Genomic DNA, 18018 nt, shown 5'->3' with positions numbered 1-18018 from the left:
TGAAGTACATGTACTATTATAGCCAATTAGCCATTGTAAAATACTTTCTGATGAAGTTTCTTTTTCTTCCATACTTGTTAAACTCTAAGTAGAGAGTTACACCTGGGTACTATTCTGAGAATAATGAAACTCAATTTGAGTGCAAGAATCAGTCACAAGTATTTGCAAAATTCCTGATTTCTTTTGTTTTCCTCATGAGCATATGAATGCCTGACAAGCACATTCATTATATGTCAACATTTTGTTATTCAGGTGAGCGAGCTAGACTTAAGGAGGATGCTGTGCCATCTACAACTTCTAAAAGGCGCCAACTTGTCACAAGGATCCCATCGCAACCAAGCATTTGTGACTATCAGGGTGTTCAGCATGAAATCATAGTTGAATCCTCCAATGATGAGACTGAAAATCTTGAAATTGAGTTGACCCCAGATGAGCTTGTTTCTAATGAAAGTGTACAATGTACTCTTCTTGGTCGTTTTTCTATTGAAAACATTAGAACAGATCCTAAAGCTATTAATTATTACACAGGTTTTTCAAACTATGATCATTTCCAATTCTTTTTTTACTGTCTTGGTCCAGCAGCTTCAGACCTAAAAAATCAACCAACCATTATTTCTCCCTTGGATCAGCTGTTCTTGACAGTGATTAAACTGAGACAAGCCAAAGAAGATTATGAACTTAGTCTCATGTTTGAAATAAGTGAATCAACAGTATCCAAAATTATTGTCATGTGGATAAATTTTATGTACTTTCAGCTCAAGGAACTTGACATTTGGCCTTCCCGTGAAATAATCGACAAAAACATGACTGAAGATTTTCAGAAGAAGTTCCCAACAACGAGAGTAATTTTGGATGCAACCGAGATTCCGATTCAAAAGCCATCAGATGTAAACGCCCAATCAATAACTTGGTCAAGTTACAAACATCGTAATACACTGAAAACAATGATCGGTTGTACCCCTAGAGGTGCAGTTTCATTTATAAGTGAGTCTTTTGGTGGTTCAGCATCAGATCGACAGATAATAGAGTGTTCCAACATAATCAAACCGGAATCAAATATGTTTCTGCCAAAAGATAGTATAATGGCAGACCGTGGAATTATGGTGCAAGATTTATTTGCACCCATGGATGTATATGTTAATACTCCTACCATGCTGAAAGGTAAATCGCAACTTGAGCCAAAAGATGTTGTTCGAGACAGGAGAATTGCATCCAAGAGAATTCACGTAGAAAGAGTAATTGGCCTCTCCAAGACCTATAAAATTCTAAGTCATCCACTACCATCCAGTAAATGTGTTCTTGGTTCAAGAATAGTATTTGTTTGCTTTTCATTGTCAAACTTCAGAAAACCTATTGTAGATGGTTATGCTTAAAGTTATCCAACTGTTGGCTTTGTTTTGAGAAATGTTACTTGAGAATGCTGAATTATTAGTCATTTGTTCATAATACATGTAGTCATTTTGCAATGAATATTAAATCACAATGTTTATACCATTTTTTTGGTCATTAAATATTGGTTGTTGTTAAATCATGATAAAGATAACAAGAGTCTGTTCAATTGCTGGTACATGTATAATTAAGATAAAGAAATTAACAATTACAAATGCCAAATAATTAGTACAGATCAAGAGATAATGAACTTTGATTGAACAACATCTTCAGTTTCTTCCCTCACATTTTCCATAATACATAATGAATATACATAATAAGTGAAGTCAGCATTTAACTCAAGGTTGATATTGAATTTGTTAAAAAATGAATCCCACCATATGGCATATTGAATAAAGAGTGTTAAAATTTCAAGCATCTGCAATTAATAGTGTCTGAAAAAATGTGCCGACAGCCAGACAAAAAGATAAAAAATTCTACACCCCCCCCCCTTTCAGAGCAGCAGTATTAATTGTACAATATATTGATACAGAACAGTAGTATGACTGATTGTTTCATTTCACAGAAAGAGAATGACTTAATTTAATGTAACTTCAAATGAAAATGCAAACACCAAGCCAATGCATTAAAAAATGTACATTCTATCTTCTTTCTGCTATATCTAGTGCACCAAAAACTTCAACTTCAACAATGAAGTGTGCATAATATGTAAATAAGCTTACATGTGCATGAAATAAAATAGCATACAAGCCTATTACAAACAAGAAGCAACATATGGTCTGAAATGTTTCTTGTAGAAAATTTCTAGTTTTGGCAATAAACTAAAAAGACAATATTCCTCATCATATTCAAGTTTCAAGATCAAGATGTCACAAAATGTGTAAACAATGAAATAGCAGAGTTTTCTACCTGAAATATACAGTTGTCCTTGGATTTGGTCATAGTATTTATGACTTGATTTCAATGTAATTTTACCATTTGATTCAACAAGAAATGGGAATTTCTTCCCTGGTTTAATATCAACATCTCTACCACCATATGGGCATTTAACTTCTACTATGGCATCATTCTCTACTAAACCATCTGGTGTAGCACCAAGGAAAGGGTATTTGACAGACACAAATAACCCACACTTTTTAACTTTGAAATGAGTCAGTTCTTCAAACATGGAAATTGCTCTACTTTCATGCTGCCTACCATGAATGATGGGATAGGTAATGATTGACTTCGGTTGATAAATGCTAGAACACAATTTTCTAGTGTCTCTGCGGCAAGTCATTTTTACAATGTCACCAAAACGTGAGGCAGTAATTCGCCATTTTCTTTCATCAAACCAGGTTTTACTCTTGGCTTGCATCCTTGTAGATTTCTCTATGTCCTTGGCATCTTTTGGAGAGACCTTAAAAAGAGGACAATAAAATGAAAGGGGGACATTTTTTACCTGCATGTACGTTAAATCAACATGCAGCTTTTTGTTGATACAATGAACCTGTATATGATATTCTTATATTTGCTGCCATATTTAAATTGAATGCTGGTTTGACCTCAGATTTTCAACATGTAACAGAGACACTTTTAGCCTCAGCTGGGGTTTGAACCCTTGTCCTCTGGCATGCCAGTCCAGCACCCTACTGATTGAGCTAAAGGGTTAACCCACTAGCCAGAGCTTGTAGGAATGTTATATACCTGACTCTATCACAAACAAATTAATTAAACAATCTCATAAATGCATTTAGGTTGTAAAGTTCTGTTCATTAGTTTACTTACAGCAACTGCTTTGTCAACAAGATGCTCTGTTATAGGTTGTTGAAGGTAATCATGGTCTCTACTTGCAACCTAAAATGTGTATAAAATAAAGATAAAGTCATTACATGTATTACAATTATACTAGCTAGCTATCCATTTTACTGTAGTAGTTGGGGCTATATGAACCGTGGATATTGGCCTGGGTAGCTCAGTGGTAGAGCTCCTGACTAGAGTTGCAGGGTCCAGGGTTCGTTTCCCGGGCTACATATGTTTTCAATTTATGTATATGCTTATTCCTGCTTTCCTATTACATTACTTATTAAGCTATTGTACAACTACTACAGTGAATTTAATTTTTGTGAAATAGTGCCATAAAAATTACCTGAAGACTGGTTGAAGGAGTTAAATATCTCAATGATATGTTGGTAGAGGACTGGGAACAGAAGTTCACCATACAGTTATAAATGTAACTGGAGTAGCCTGATGAGAATTTCATGTACTTGTCTTTCCTTGGATCCTCCAGCATTTCATCGGTGTGCTTCCTTTTCCAAGGGATTCTATCTGCTGCCAGTGGTTTACCTATAAAGTACTACACTTTATTATACATATACAGAGCCATTCATGGCATCATAATGCATATTAATGAGCCATGATTTCATGTAAAAATTAACTATTCAAAAGTATATAAAATATGTAATACACACCATCATATATTTTCTTTGGCACATGAAAGCTTTGCAGATTGTCTGTACAACCTTTCCTGACTGCTAAATTTCCCTTTTCCACAAAGCTCTCCACCATAAGAAAAACAGCAGCAACATGCTTACATGTTCCATGAGGCCTCTTGCCTGCAGGGCATTCACAATGGGAATTCAGAGGATCTCCTGTTCTTTTGTCAATTCCAATTTTAAAATTGTAGGATAACTATTGAAATATGAAAAAAAGGATTTAAAAAGTAAGGTCATGCATGATCATTTCTAAAAAATGTTTTTATGGCCATTATGTATAGAAAATCAGTCAATAATCTTACAAAATCATCAGGACATAAATGATTACTATCAAGCTAAATTTAATATGACACTGAGGTAGTTTACCATCTGATATCATGTGGTCAATTTTGTTAATTTTACATGTATTGTCAAAGTTAGCACAATAAATTCATGAATAATTCAGAAACGTTTGCAAGGTTTTATATATTTATAAGCAATTACATCAACCTGTTATTGTATCATGTCTATTTAAATAGCATCAAAATTGTTGATCCAAACCTTTTGTTTCATTGCTGCACCCACTATTCCAGATAAATAAATATGTGCATCATCTGATGACATGCTGCATGCAAAAATTCTCTCTCCATTTAGAAGGTCCTTGCCCTTTTCCAAGGCTTTAAGGTCAGATGTCATCTATTTGTCTTCTACAAAATGAAAATCAAAATTGGAAAATTTTCCTAGAGAATGTTTTTTTAAATTCAAAAGGTGATCAAATGTATGTTGTTATAATGTTGTAAGCCTGTACATGTACATGCAAAATCAGAAATACATTGCATTCTAGTTTAAGATATCACTAATAATTAGAAACATTTCAGTTAAATCTTGATTTACATATTTACCTGCCATTCTATACAGAAAGTATTGTTCAATCTGGTGATATGTTAACTGTGGCATTGACTTCCTGTGTTCTGGTCTGAGTTGCTGGAAGCCAGTTATAGGCCAGAATACATCTAATGGCTCTGGAATTATGATGGGATCTTCTCTGAAATTCTTATTTCTGTCATACGATTCAAGCCTGAAATATCCGAAGAGTTATACAATCCATAGACCTTGATGCACATGTGTAAACATGTACAATGACAAAATATATTCCCAAAGATCTGACGTTTTCCTGGTCTATTAAAGCAATTATAATTATTATTAATGTTACTGGGCAGGTTTTACTGGCAAGTAAAATTTGAAAATCAGTGAAAAAAAAAGACCAGGATAATTTGGACTCTAATAGTACTCGGCTAATGTTACATTACTGTAGTTCCTATAGTGCCTTTAAAATGCTTTATCAAGTGTAAATTATTGAACAGTTTAATAATTTATTGATGATACAATGTCTTTATGATGAGGTATGTTTCAATTCAACAGTTCAAAATACAGATATGATGATTAAACTATATATCAAATAATTGTATATAAATAAAAGACACGTGAAAAATGTTTCACTGGACTACATTTTAAGATCGATTTTGGTGAATTCCTATTGTTGTAGAACAATTGACTAGACATTTTTTTCAAGCATTCATGAGCTTTGCAAACGAATTCGCTAAGCTCACGAAGCTCGTAGATATTGTTTATATATATATATATATATACAGTGTCAGATGAAAATATTTAAAAAAAGAGCTTGGACTTTGGGTACTTGTATCAAACAGTAATGTGACGTAGGCCTGTTTCTCAACCATGGCTCTTTGAAATCAACAAGATTTGTCTGACTTTTCAGCTAATCAGTGTGTACATATTTGCCTTGAAACCAGTTTTATTTTTTGAAACAGCTATAGTTACGTTCTAAACTGCCAAGTCTTGTGCTGTAAAACGACGATTAAATGTACACTTTATAAACGATCTCATAATTTCCGTGAATGAAAACTATGTCTTTATTTCTATATTAGATACCTACCTTTCGATCAGATTGATCTTCCTTCCCCCACATGCGGCACCTCTTTGAGCAAGCTCGCATTTTAGACGTTGCACCGACCACTGTTTATATTTGTCCGCCATTTTAATTTTTCTATAACCTCTAGTGCACGCGCGCCACCTAGCGAGTAATGACGTCGGCGAAAACCATTGGATTTAAAATTCGTCATGGACGTTGAATAGTACTATCAACGAAATAACAAAATTAAATCCTCAAGAAATATTTCTGCTTCTACAGTAGATAAAAATGCATAAGAAGAATCTGCATACCAGTATAATCCAATATTATTGAAGAATATGAATTCTTTTCTAATTTTCATGAAATATTTATTATTCATGAGTATTTTGATTTGCATGTTGCAGATTTGATAGTAGCCTGCATGAGGGAAACATCTGGGAAGCCTTTGTCCAGTTACATGAAAAGTGAGAAGGAGCTGAGTTTGAGGTCTTCTCAGCCTAATTTATCTTGGACGCAAAATCCAGGATCAAAGTTTCTTTTAGCATTTATGGAAAGCAGGAAAAAACAGGTAAATATGCATCTTTATTTTGGATTTAGTTAAAGAAATGAGTTTATAGTTATAACAATCATTATGAACAGTGAAAAGCTAATTAGAATTCAAACTTGTGTGAAATAAATAATTATATTAAGTAAATATAGAGAAATATATATATTGTATACAATCTTTTGCATTATTTTATCATGGAATTAATCAGAGTCTGAATGTGCCGAGTGATACCTAGTGTACTGCCCATTAGGCTCTGGGAACCTCTGACGCATTGTACGACAGGAATGCGTCTTCCTGCACCAAGACGTTCATGTTGCCACAAAATGAAATTTCTGTATGCTTGATTTCTAAATGTGGACATAGAAAAACAAGGGTCCTGGTTAGTTCTGTAGCTCCAATTCAATATGTTTGCAACCTCCAGCACATCATGTCTCAAGCACAAATTGCGAAATTCAGGCTTTGAGGTAATGCATGGAGATTGCCTGCAGCAGATGTTCATGCGAGGATCATCAAAAATATGACAAACTCCACATAAACACCATGGCACATTTGAATTGGAACTACCAGAAACCTGTCCAGTAGCCTGTTGCTGTCCCATCACAAACCGTTGCATATACTCTGGACCAGCTGCAATGGACGCCTTCAGGACAGCTCTCATTTGATCCTGAGACATGTTGTCAACTGCAGCCTAAAATTATATAATATTGTTATCAATAAAATGCAAATTGCTATGTTTTAAACGTTTATGCCAGTACCTCGAAATATATATATTTGAATAATTACCATTAGATTAATGCATTCCAACTCATCTGATACATTTTCAGGTCTAGCTTGAGCTACCATCGTGTCATTTACACTGGGCTGATTATCAGCTCTCACATTCCTTGCACTCCTCCCTGCGTATGGATTAAATCGAACCTAGTGATACAACAAGAAAAAGAAGTGAAAGAACTCAAACATTATTCCTTCCAATCCAGAAGGACTTAATTGTAATGGAAGGGTGAACACCTGTAATTATGAACAACGCTCCTCGAAAATACATGTACATTTACAAGTACAATACTTACTGTAGCATTTGTCTTGAATTGACACAGTGGGTTCATGCAGTTGTTACAGCCTCTTATTTTGCAGACACAGCTTTTACATTTGCCTCTATTTTCACAGGGACAACACCTCTACAAAAGTTTAACAAATAGTCAATAATATATAATTAGATGCAAGTTCAATGTTTTTTTTTCATTCAGTGTGTTTGTTTTTCATGATCAGAGAGACAAAAATTGTCCTTGCTTATTTATGTATACACTGTATGTAGTACATGTTTATGTAGTACACGTATATCTCAAGTGAATGGTTTATGATGCTCAATGCTCTGCTTGTCTTGTAGGGATCAGATTAGAATCTTTTGATTGTGAAAGATGGGCATATATTACATGCTGCAATTTCTTTGATACTTTTTTTAAGGTCACCTGAGTCACTCAGGTGACCTATTGCTATTTGTTTTTGTCCGTCGTTGTACGTCATTTGTTGGTCGTCAGTCGTTAACTTTTTAACATTTTTAGCTTCTTCTCTGGAACCACTGAATTAATTTCAACCAAATTTGGCTTATAGCATCTTTGGAAAAAGTGGAGTAAAAATTGTGAAATTTATGGCCTCTGCCCCCCCCCCCCCCCCCCCCGGGGCCTGAAGGATGGGGCTTTAACCATCAAAATTAATGCAATCTTTTAAAAAGTATTCTTTATTCCTTGACATCAAACAGTCAAACTGCTGGCAAGATTGTAATAAGCATTGAGCTCTCTACCTAAATGGTTAAATTCATGGCCCCAGAGTCAGGGGTTCTGGCGCTGGAGTGGGGCTCTGATGCTTATGTAGTGAAAATGCATTGATTCTTTACAAATCTTCTCCTCTACCCCAGGCCCATAAACTAAGTACATACCGTACCGATCAGACCCAACCTAGCTAACACCAGAGTAAACCTAAACTAAACCCTGGGATAACTTTTGGGGTTTACTCTGAGTTTAATTTTGAAAAGTTGGGTCCACTCAGGGTTTACTTTGGGTTTACGCAGGAGTTACATTGGATTAAGAAATGCAGACCCATCTTTTTTCTTACCATCTTACTGCCTGTAATACCTGCCCCTTGTATATTCCGAATACACATGTAGTGTCTGCTTTCAGGAGTATACTTCTGATTAGGGTTTACTCTCCGTTTCCACTCTGGGTTTACTTCAGTTTGTGTTTACTCTGGGTTCACTTTAGTAAACCCAGAGTAAACCAAGGTTTTAGTTGGGGTTTATTTTCTGTAAGGTTGGGTCTGATTGGTACTGTAGTTATGATATGAAAGAATGCTGCTTTCAAAATTGTTAATTTCATGGCCCGAAGGTCAGGAGCTCTGGTGTTAGGGTGGGGCTCTAATGATTATTTACGGAAAATACATAAATGCTTTTAAAATCTTCTGCTCAGCTTCTGGGTATTATGCCCATAAATTAAGTACCTAGTTATGATGAGAAAGAGTCCCTCTTTCAAATTTGTGATTTTCATGGCCCCTGGGTCGGGGTTCTTGCTTTGGGGGTGGGGCAGGGGTGGGGGGCTCTAAGTGAATGCAGTAGTTATTTAAAAATCTTCTCCTTTGCTCCGAAATTTTCTGCATATGAACTAATTAGTATATTTTTATGATGAGGAAGAGTCACTCTTCCAGAATTGTGAATTTAATGGCCCCTGGGTAAGGGGTTCTGGTGTTAGAGTGGGGCTCTTAATGAATGCAGTAATTCTTTGAAAATCTTCTCCTCTGCTCCAGGGTATTAATCCGATGAATAAGTACAGTAGATAGTTATGATGAGGAAGAGTCCCTTTTCCAAAATTATGAATTTCATGGCCCCTGGGTCATGGGTTCTGGTGTTAAAGTAGGGCTCTAATAACTATGTAGGGTTGGGTGGTGTAACTTCGACCAATTATTTATTTTGTATTTAAGATTTGTTCATTTATTTCACTGTATGTTTTGCAACAATTTTGTAATAATTTTTTTTTTTAGAATTTATAAAAAGCCACACTGCAGTTACTTAGGTGAACGATAAGGCCCATGGGCCTCTTGTTATAAATTGTGTATCAGTATTTTGATTATTCTTTATACATACATCTGAATGAGAAAGTGCGTGGTGTGTGCGTGTGTGTGTGTGTGTGTGTGTGTGTGTGAGAGAGAGAGAGAGAGAGAGAGAGAGAGAGAGAGAGAGAGAGAGAGAGAGAAATCAGTGTGAAATTTAGTAGCTAGACTGTGAGAAGTTATACTCATTGTTATGATAACAATAAACCTTATTAATATGTCATGATATACCTTATAAAAATGTGTATCAAACCATAACAATTTCTCAATGTACATTGCATCTAATTGCTATATGCATAAACAATAAAAACATACATAATCATTGATGTTTAATAATGCATGTGTCTTTTCCAAAAATTGTAAATCTGCATGTTCTTGCATTTTAATTCTTTTGTTATAAATTAATGATAACTGTGAAAATGAAATTATATTCAAAACAATACATTATCAGTTGTACATAAATGTGGAAAGAATTAAAATATTTCTTGCATCCTCAAAAAATGCATGTGTGTCAGGTTTTATCAGTATTGTCTTTCATCATGTAAAAAATACTAAGCATATTATTCACCAAAAATTTGAAAACGCCCTGCATGATGATATGTTCATATAATGTATAATAAAGAAAAGTAGATCCGCTCCTACATTTTGTACTTTCATTTTGCAAATAAAATAATGAATGCTCCCTAGTGAATGCAATCATATCGCTTGTCTTTCAAGCACTTTGTTGACCCTGACCATTGTAGTCGAATGTGTACATGTGTCGGTTATCTTGCATTGCTCAGCCATTCTCCAGAAATGGTTCCAAATATGGGATTGCTTTCAGTGAAAAATTGAACTTTTGATATTCGTGTTTTAATTGTAATAATATTGAAGTACAACTATTCGCCGATATAATTATGAAATTTGACTCACCAAAATTTCTTCGTTCACGAAATATTTGATTTTGAAGACCATATTAAAAACCCTGTTACGGAAGTCAGAAGTGAATTAATGCAACTAATCCTCGGCCTGTACAATAACAGTAAACATCACTAGCCACTTTGTTTGATATCATATTGAATACGAATGACATATTTGACAGAATCATGAAGAATTTAAATTTAAGGGGAACATATTTTCAAAAATATCTTTATTTTAAGAAAATCTTTATTTTCAACAATAAAAAAGAAAATAATGCATCATCTTTCATTCAAATTCAAATGTAAACTAGGAACAATTTCATATGTTCAATGATTTTAATTAAAATATTGAAACAACAGAACATTAATATAGAGATGTTGAGAAATTGTACATCACAAATTGATGTCAGAAGGATTTTTAAAGATAATGACCCAAAGTTACGGAAGTTAGCAAATGACCTTTTTCATGGAGAATTATTTTTTCCAATACATTTTACAACCAAATATTAGAGAATAAAAATCAAATACAGGTTATTCATTGTAGAAAATACATTTTTAACTTAATAATCACGCTTTTTATGAAATTTCTTTCCTTTAATTAGTATGTAATCAACATTACATAGATTTAAAAATGTTGACATGAAATATCTGTCTAAAATAGTGAAATACCTAATTGTATTAAAATTGCATGCTCTGATTGATGTCCCAAACACAATTATGAAATATACCGGTAAAAAGTCAAACATATAAATCAGTTGTCTTTTTATATTTGATAAAAAGCTTGGATGGTTCGTTACGGATGTCAGAGATTATCATTTCACAAATACCTACTCCTATGATGTTTTAAATAGTCATGAAATTTAATGGTTATATCTTCCTAAACTTCCTTTTTTATGTGGAGGAAGTGGGGTCTTATCCCCTTTAAATATGGGTTGACTGAATCCACATCTCACCTTTTTCGGATTTTCACTTATGTTTCTCCATGTTTGCCTGCTTTGCATTAATGTATATACGCATATAATGCATTAATGCAAATATATACATATGTATATGTATTGTTACTAATAAGTCAACTAAATAAGGTCTGTTTTTCGCAAGTATATATAAACTCTTACTAGTTTTAGTTTCGGGTATTAGTTCTTTAAAATACTGACATCCGTAACTAATCATGTTTAAAAAAAAATCATGAACAGAGTATTTATCAAATATTCTGATCCGGGAATCATACCATTTCGATATAAACATGCATGCATATTAATGTAACGTTGAAAAGCCAAATATATTTTGGTCACCTGATATTTTTTTTTATCAAATCACATGTTGTAGAAAACAATAAGCTTGATGCACTATATTTCAATAGAGTAAACTTTAAATAGCATATTATGCTAATATTACATAAAAAATGACCACTTTGTTGATTTTAAAACATAAGAATAGATTATCCGTCGTGGAAAATATACATAAGAAGCACTGGAATGAACAGATGCCAAATCTGTTTTTCCCCCTGATATCCGTAACGCTGCAGCAAATATTTAGAAAATATTGTCAAATGATAAACTAAAACAGATAAATCCACACATAATGATTCATATTTTTTCAATAGTTTAGTACACTCTCATCATATTTTTCTTAAAAATGCACTTTGAATCAGAATATTAATTGCTTCAGTTAAGAATATCAAAGTTCCTTTACTTTCTAAACTCATGTTCTGTTTCGCTTAACAATCCAAATTATTATCGATGGAAAATCGAGCCATATATCACTGATTGAAAATACTGTTACGGATGTCATACGTTACGCCGGTCAGGGGTTTTAGTAAATTTTACTCTCACTGTACCATGCTATTACATTATTTTTCTACAGATGATGATAGATAGCTTTGGAACACTGTATACTCCAAAGGCATCATGAATAAGTTTTTCAAATGCCATGAATTTAGTTGAATATGGCGTTACGGAAGTCAGGCCTTGAAATGTGTCAAACTCAATTTTCAATTTTATAATCGATGATGAAAAAATCACATAGATTTTCGACTGTAAATTGTATATATTTTTCTTTTAATATGCCTATGACATTTAATTACTATAATATCAATAGATATTGTTTTGAATATCATCGCTTACTTTTAAGTCAAACACGTGTTACGGAAATCAGGACTGTTTCAGCGACAATATATAAATCGGGGGGAAAAAAGAAAGAAAAGATTTTTATCAACAGGTGTTTAGTGACAAAACACGCTATGTGATGCTGAAATAAAAAATGAGTTTAAATTGTCTCTTTCATCACCGTAATGCTATTTAGTATTGTAGTAAAAGTGAAATATTCACGTGCGACATGCTGAAAAATACACAAACCGATTTTTTATTGAAATAATTTGACATCATTTGACACTTCAAATGCATATTGTTTGGTATCAAAATTTGTAATTTTTACTGTAGATATCTCCTGAGAAAAGTATCAGCCAAATACATTAAACGGCAAATAATAATTTTGTGATGAATGCTGGCGACAACATTATATCATAATTGGAACCATTTCTGGAGAATGGCTGTGCTAGTTTGCTTATATTTTTACTGCATTTATGGCATTTTGCTGTATTTGTTGCATAGCACTAACCTGTGCAATTGATGCCATTTTTTACTTGGAGTCTTTCTTCACTAATTGCGAAATGGTACGCGAGTACTCGGTCAGCGTGTTCGAGGACTTTATTTACGACGGCAAAGCGTGGGTAGCACCTACACAGGTGAAACCCGAACATCGAAATGCGTTCGACCGTTAACTAACAAAAGGCTTATATAGGGGTTCTGGAATGAAAGGCGAATTGGAAAGAAATATGGCGGACAATGCCTATTTACGAGCGGTGTTCAGCTTTAAGTTACAGTAGAACAGCTTGCGCACAAGTTTTTCGTCACATACTCTAATGTTTCACACACTTTTTAATACATATAAATGACTGAATACACTCGTTGATAAATAATACAACTCATTCACGATGTCTTAACTCGCTTGAATATGTAACGAGATCGAGGAAGGGGTCAATACTGTTTACGATTATGTCAAACTTTAACCAAAATACTTGGGTTCTGTTGTGTATCCGAGAAACTACAAAACATATAGTACAAATATCTGGTGTCTTACCTGACGATATGCGGCAGACAACAGACAATAATCACAATATACAAGGAAACAGGTGTAGTGTCGTATACAGCAGAATCGGAACTGGAGCTCCAGTAGGTTGGACCAGGTAAGGTTGGGGTGGACCAGGGTCAGAGGTCATGCATAACAATACACATACAAGAATACAATGGGTTTACACTACACTCCTCCCCGTTTTAAAACAAAAAGATGTGGGTATATATACTACAGTAGGTAATCTTTTTTTTAAAAAGGTTGACAATACAAGATACTGAAATTTATGCTAAAATTTCTCTAAACATGTTTTGGAGGAATTATTTAAAAAAAAAACTACCAACATTCTTAGTCCGCCGTCTCATGATCCGCAGAACATTCTGCTCCGTCATGAACTTCGGAAAAGTCCTGTTGATTTAGCTGACTTTTCTGTAACTTGGAAATGGTCTTCTGTTGCATTATATCAGAATCCGGAATTGTTTGTATGTATGTCTATACAAGCCTTTGAGGATGTTGAAGCAGTAGCTGATGTTTCCTATATATACCGGTAGATTTACTAACTTAACAGTAACAGAGAGCTATCAAATACCAATTACCCGGTATTCAAAGCACAAAATGGATTAAATCTAATTATGACAATCACCCTTTCTTGACTAACAAATTATTTCTTGTATAATAAATAACAAAACTAACTAGTTTTACATGAAAAGGAATGCTTCTTTCAACTACACACTGTATCAAAATATAAACAACCAAAAATAAGAAAACATGGACAGGGAATGTTAACTATAAGATGCTGCATGACAAAGTATACTGTTAATGATAAACTATAAATGTGACGTGACCCTGATCTTGGAACTCAACTTCTTCATCGACTGAAATACAAGGTACATGTACATGAATAACATACAGTAACAGGTACTATGATAATCTAAGTATATTGAACATCAGTAGTGCAAATGACAAGCATATAACATTCTACTGACTTGTTCAGAACATAATGCATATATCTTACATATTGAAACAAAATGCACATTGTACCGATATTTTGTTTATACTTAACTATGAAAACTACTAGCAAATATTACATAACTAATACATGTAATTACAAGTTTCTAATAGGAAAATTGGCTTGGAAACAATGTTTACTAAAAAATAATGATTGTCAGATCTACATATTTAAGTTATTCTTATGAGGATTTAATTGTTGTTCATACTGGTTTGTCAATAACATAAATTTATCAGCAGCTGCAAATGTCTTGATACATGTAACATTCTGCTTAATGAATTATACTAAGTTATTAACAAATTTACAGTTATTTCTCACTAGCAGTCATATTTCAGATGATTCTGCTCAATATCAATTGCTTCCATTCTTTTTGTGATGGTCTGCATGTCTGTGACCAAAGAGTCGACATAATTCTTCAGGGTGGCAGCCGTTGGTAGACCTCAACATAGTGTCTCTTGACTGTCCGCAGCAAAGCGTCATGTTCTTGTGTATCAAACACCTCTGGCTGCTCTCTTCCATCAGTCAGTGCCTCAGCAAGATCTGACATTTCATGTTCATTGCAAACACCTTTCCTATCATCTTCACCACAAACTTCTTGTCTTCCGCTACTTCTTGCGTCAATGTTACCTAATGCTAACTGCTGGGTTGACAAATGTTGTGCAGATAACACTGATGCATGTTGTTTCTCCATAGTATTCAGTGACACCATATAAAGGTGCTGCTCTTGTGAGCCAACTGCAAACTGTTGTTGTGGTGATAGTGACATGATTTGCTGGTGAGGTTGTTGTTCCATATTTTGTTGAGAAGGCAATTGAAGTGCAAGAAGTGGTGCATGCACACTTTGCAAATGTGGTTGTTGGCACTGCTGCAATAACATTAGTGTTTGCTTAGATCCATAGGGCTGTGTTATCCGTGCATGGTCAGAACAAATGCTTGCTTTGACTGTTTCAAGAATATTGCCAGACAATGAAGAAGAACTCTGGTCAGATACCTCAACAGTTAGCGGTTTTAAAGCGCCCACTGTCTGGACCGACTCAGAATTGTAGCAAAAACATCTGCATCTTGGAAATCTTCTCCACATTTCCAGTAATAGATTCAGTACTGGCTGAAGCCATTAGTGGTTCATAATCACACCTTGCAACTTTGCCGGATTGACTTGGTACTGAATGCTATCCGTAACTGTCAAACCTGCTCCAGGGGGAGGTATGTTACTGCCATTTAACAGAGTCGGACTGACTTGATCTGTTAGGCCTGGGGTCAGATGCTGCATCAGAGCTGGTGCCATACATGTATTTTGGCATGGTACATTTTGCAGTATTTGACATGGTACATCTCGCATTTGAGTTTGTTGATGTACTTGACCAAGATGACTTGCATTTTGCAATTGTTGAATGGTGTACTGCTGTGTTGGAGTGGTCTTCTGATTGAGTAGTGTCTGTAAGTTGTGTTGTTGTTGCTGCTGAATGCTGATGGGTGTTGGCAATGCCTGAGTATAAACCTGTTGTGTCAACTGATTTTGCGTTGCCAATGTCGGAGCATGTACCTGTTGTGTGAGCTGATCTTGTGTTGTTATATGTTGAGAGTTAACCTGCTGTGTAGGTTGAAATTGTGTTCTCAATGGTTGCATGTTAAGCTGTTGATTGTATTGTACAGTCTGCTGTTGTGTGCATTGAAGAAACTGACTGGGTGTTTGTGAACCTTGTTGTGGCTGCAGTTGCTGGAAACCTGGTGGTGGTTGAATATGATTGTGTGTCAGTACCTGTTGTTTAGTGCTGTATTGCACAACATGATTTGGTGTACACGGCGGATACTGGTTGGAAGTATTTGAGTTCTGTGTTGATTGAACTGGTGGATACAATGTTTGTGACATAACCTTGAGATCAACACCTTGACCAGTACATAAAATGTAACCAGCTTGTGGTGTAGTGGCTGTTACCAGGTTTGATTTTGTACCTTGACCACTGAATGGTATGACACCGCCATATTGTAGAGCTGCAAGGTTGGTAAGTGGTGCAATGCTGACATTTGTATCTTGACCACTAATTGGTATGTAACCACTCTGTGGTATGGATGTGTTGTTTGTAGGTGGTACATTATTGACGTTTGTACTCTGACCACTAATCGGTAATTAACCGCCCTGTGGTATAGGAGTACTGTTGGTATATGCAGTTAGTACCATGTTGAGATTCGTACTATGACTGTTCATCGGTATATAGATGCCCTGTGGTATAGGTACACTGTTGGTAGATGGTACAATATTTACATTTGTATCTTGACCACTAATTGGTACGTAACCACCCTGTGGTATGGATGTATTGTTTGTAAGTAGTACAATATTGTCATTTGTATCCTGACCATTAAACGGTACATAATCACCCTGTGGTATGGGTACATTGGTAGTAGATGGTACTATGTTGACAATTGTTCTCTGACCAGTGAATGGTATGTAGCTGCTTTGTAGTATGGGTACACTAGTGGTCGGTAGTATTGATGTCTGTGAAACCAATGACTGGAAACTGCTTGGTGCCTGGGAAGGAAATCCACTTAGACATGATGTTGTTTGGTATGGCATCATTTAAACCCCTGAACACTTGACGGTATGGAACCAGTCGAACCACCCTGTGCCTGGGAAAATGTATCAGTGTAACTTGTTCCAGTGGCCCTTGAAACGGTATATCCAGTTGGCATCACTCCATTGGCATTCGACGGTAAATAACCTCCTAGTGTCATGGAAGAACATCCAACTGACATATTTGTGTTGTTATTTTCTGGTCCGATTGAAACACTCGGCGTTACCCCTGATGAATTTAGAATAGCACTTTGTGGAGGGTATTGAGCTGAATATGGTGTTCCACATGGTGCAGGGATTCCATTGTAATGTTGGGTGAATCCTGGAGGGGCATTATGACCATGTAGCACTGCACCTGTCTGCAGGGAAAGTTGGCCTGTAGACACTGGACCTACTAATGGTTGCTGAAATGCACGCTGTGCACTCACCCCCTCACTAATATATCCAACGTTGATTGGATTAGAATACATCTTGTTGATCATATTGATGGTAAGTCAATGATTTGTCCATTATTGACTGCATGGTTGACTGCATGCTGGTGATCACAAGTAATCAGTTCTTACTTTAGTAATTTCAAAGCCTGAACTAATTTTGAGAAATACAAGAAATATCTAAAATTCAAAAACTTGTTTTAAAACAGAGACTGAACAAAAATAACCTAATTGAGTGAAAAAACAGTTTGAAAAATTTAGAAAAAAACAAAAATTCTCTTCTTTTTTTAATAAACAATTTTTCCCCTTTAGTGTAATTTTAAAAAATACAATATAATTGTCAATAGATATGAAAAGACCTTATGATATCCTGAACTGCCCAAAACTGATATACTGCAACAGCAGCAAAAAGAGTTCAAGAAAATATTTCAAAATATCAATTCTCCTAATGAATAAAGTAAATGTTCAGGAAACATTATAATAACCTTACTCAAAACTACTAACTAAAGCTTGAAAATATAGTTTATAAACTACTAACTAGTCTAATGTAAACAAACACGTCTTCA

General features: G+C 34.9%; 1 protein-coding gene and 2 pseudogenes across 1 annotated transcript; all 3 read right to left on the bottom strand.

The window, feature by feature from the left end:
* Positions 1-1842: 1842 nt before the first annotated feature.
* Positions 1843-5964, bottom strand: LOC128171095 (uncharacterized). The gene is made up of 7 exons (XM_052836849.1): positions 5797-5964; positions 4745-4920; positions 4404-4549; positions 3840-4059; positions 3518-3714; positions 3157-3225; positions 1843-2788 (listed from the first exon to the last, which is right to left on the bottom strand). The coding sequence occupies exons 3-7, from the start codon at positions 4536-4538 to the stop codon at positions 2144-2146; spliced, it is 1266 nt and encodes a 421-aa protein (XP_052692809.1). The 5' UTR covers positions 4539-4549; positions 4745-4920; positions 5797-5964; the 3' UTR covers positions 1843-2143.
* A 555-nt stretch (positions 5965-6519) lies between these two features.
* On the bottom strand, positions 6520-7457 carry LOC128171114 (uncharacterized; annotated as a pseudogene).
* Positions 7458-14617: 7160 nt separating this feature from the next.
* On the bottom strand, positions 14618-17549 carry LOC128171082 (uncharacterized; annotated as a pseudogene).
* Between the last annotated feature and the right edge of the window lie 469 nt (positions 17550-18018).

Source organism: Crassostrea angulata, chromosome 2 (assembly GCF_025612915.1).
Source record: "Crassostrea angulata isolate pt1a10 chromosome 2, ASM2561291v2, whole genome shotgun sequence".
NCBI lineage: Eukaryota > Metazoa > Mollusca > Bivalvia > Ostreida > Ostreidae > Magallana > Magallana angulata.
The sequence above is the reverse complement of the archived record's forward strand: the minus strand, read 5'-3'. Positions and strand labels throughout refer to the sequence as shown.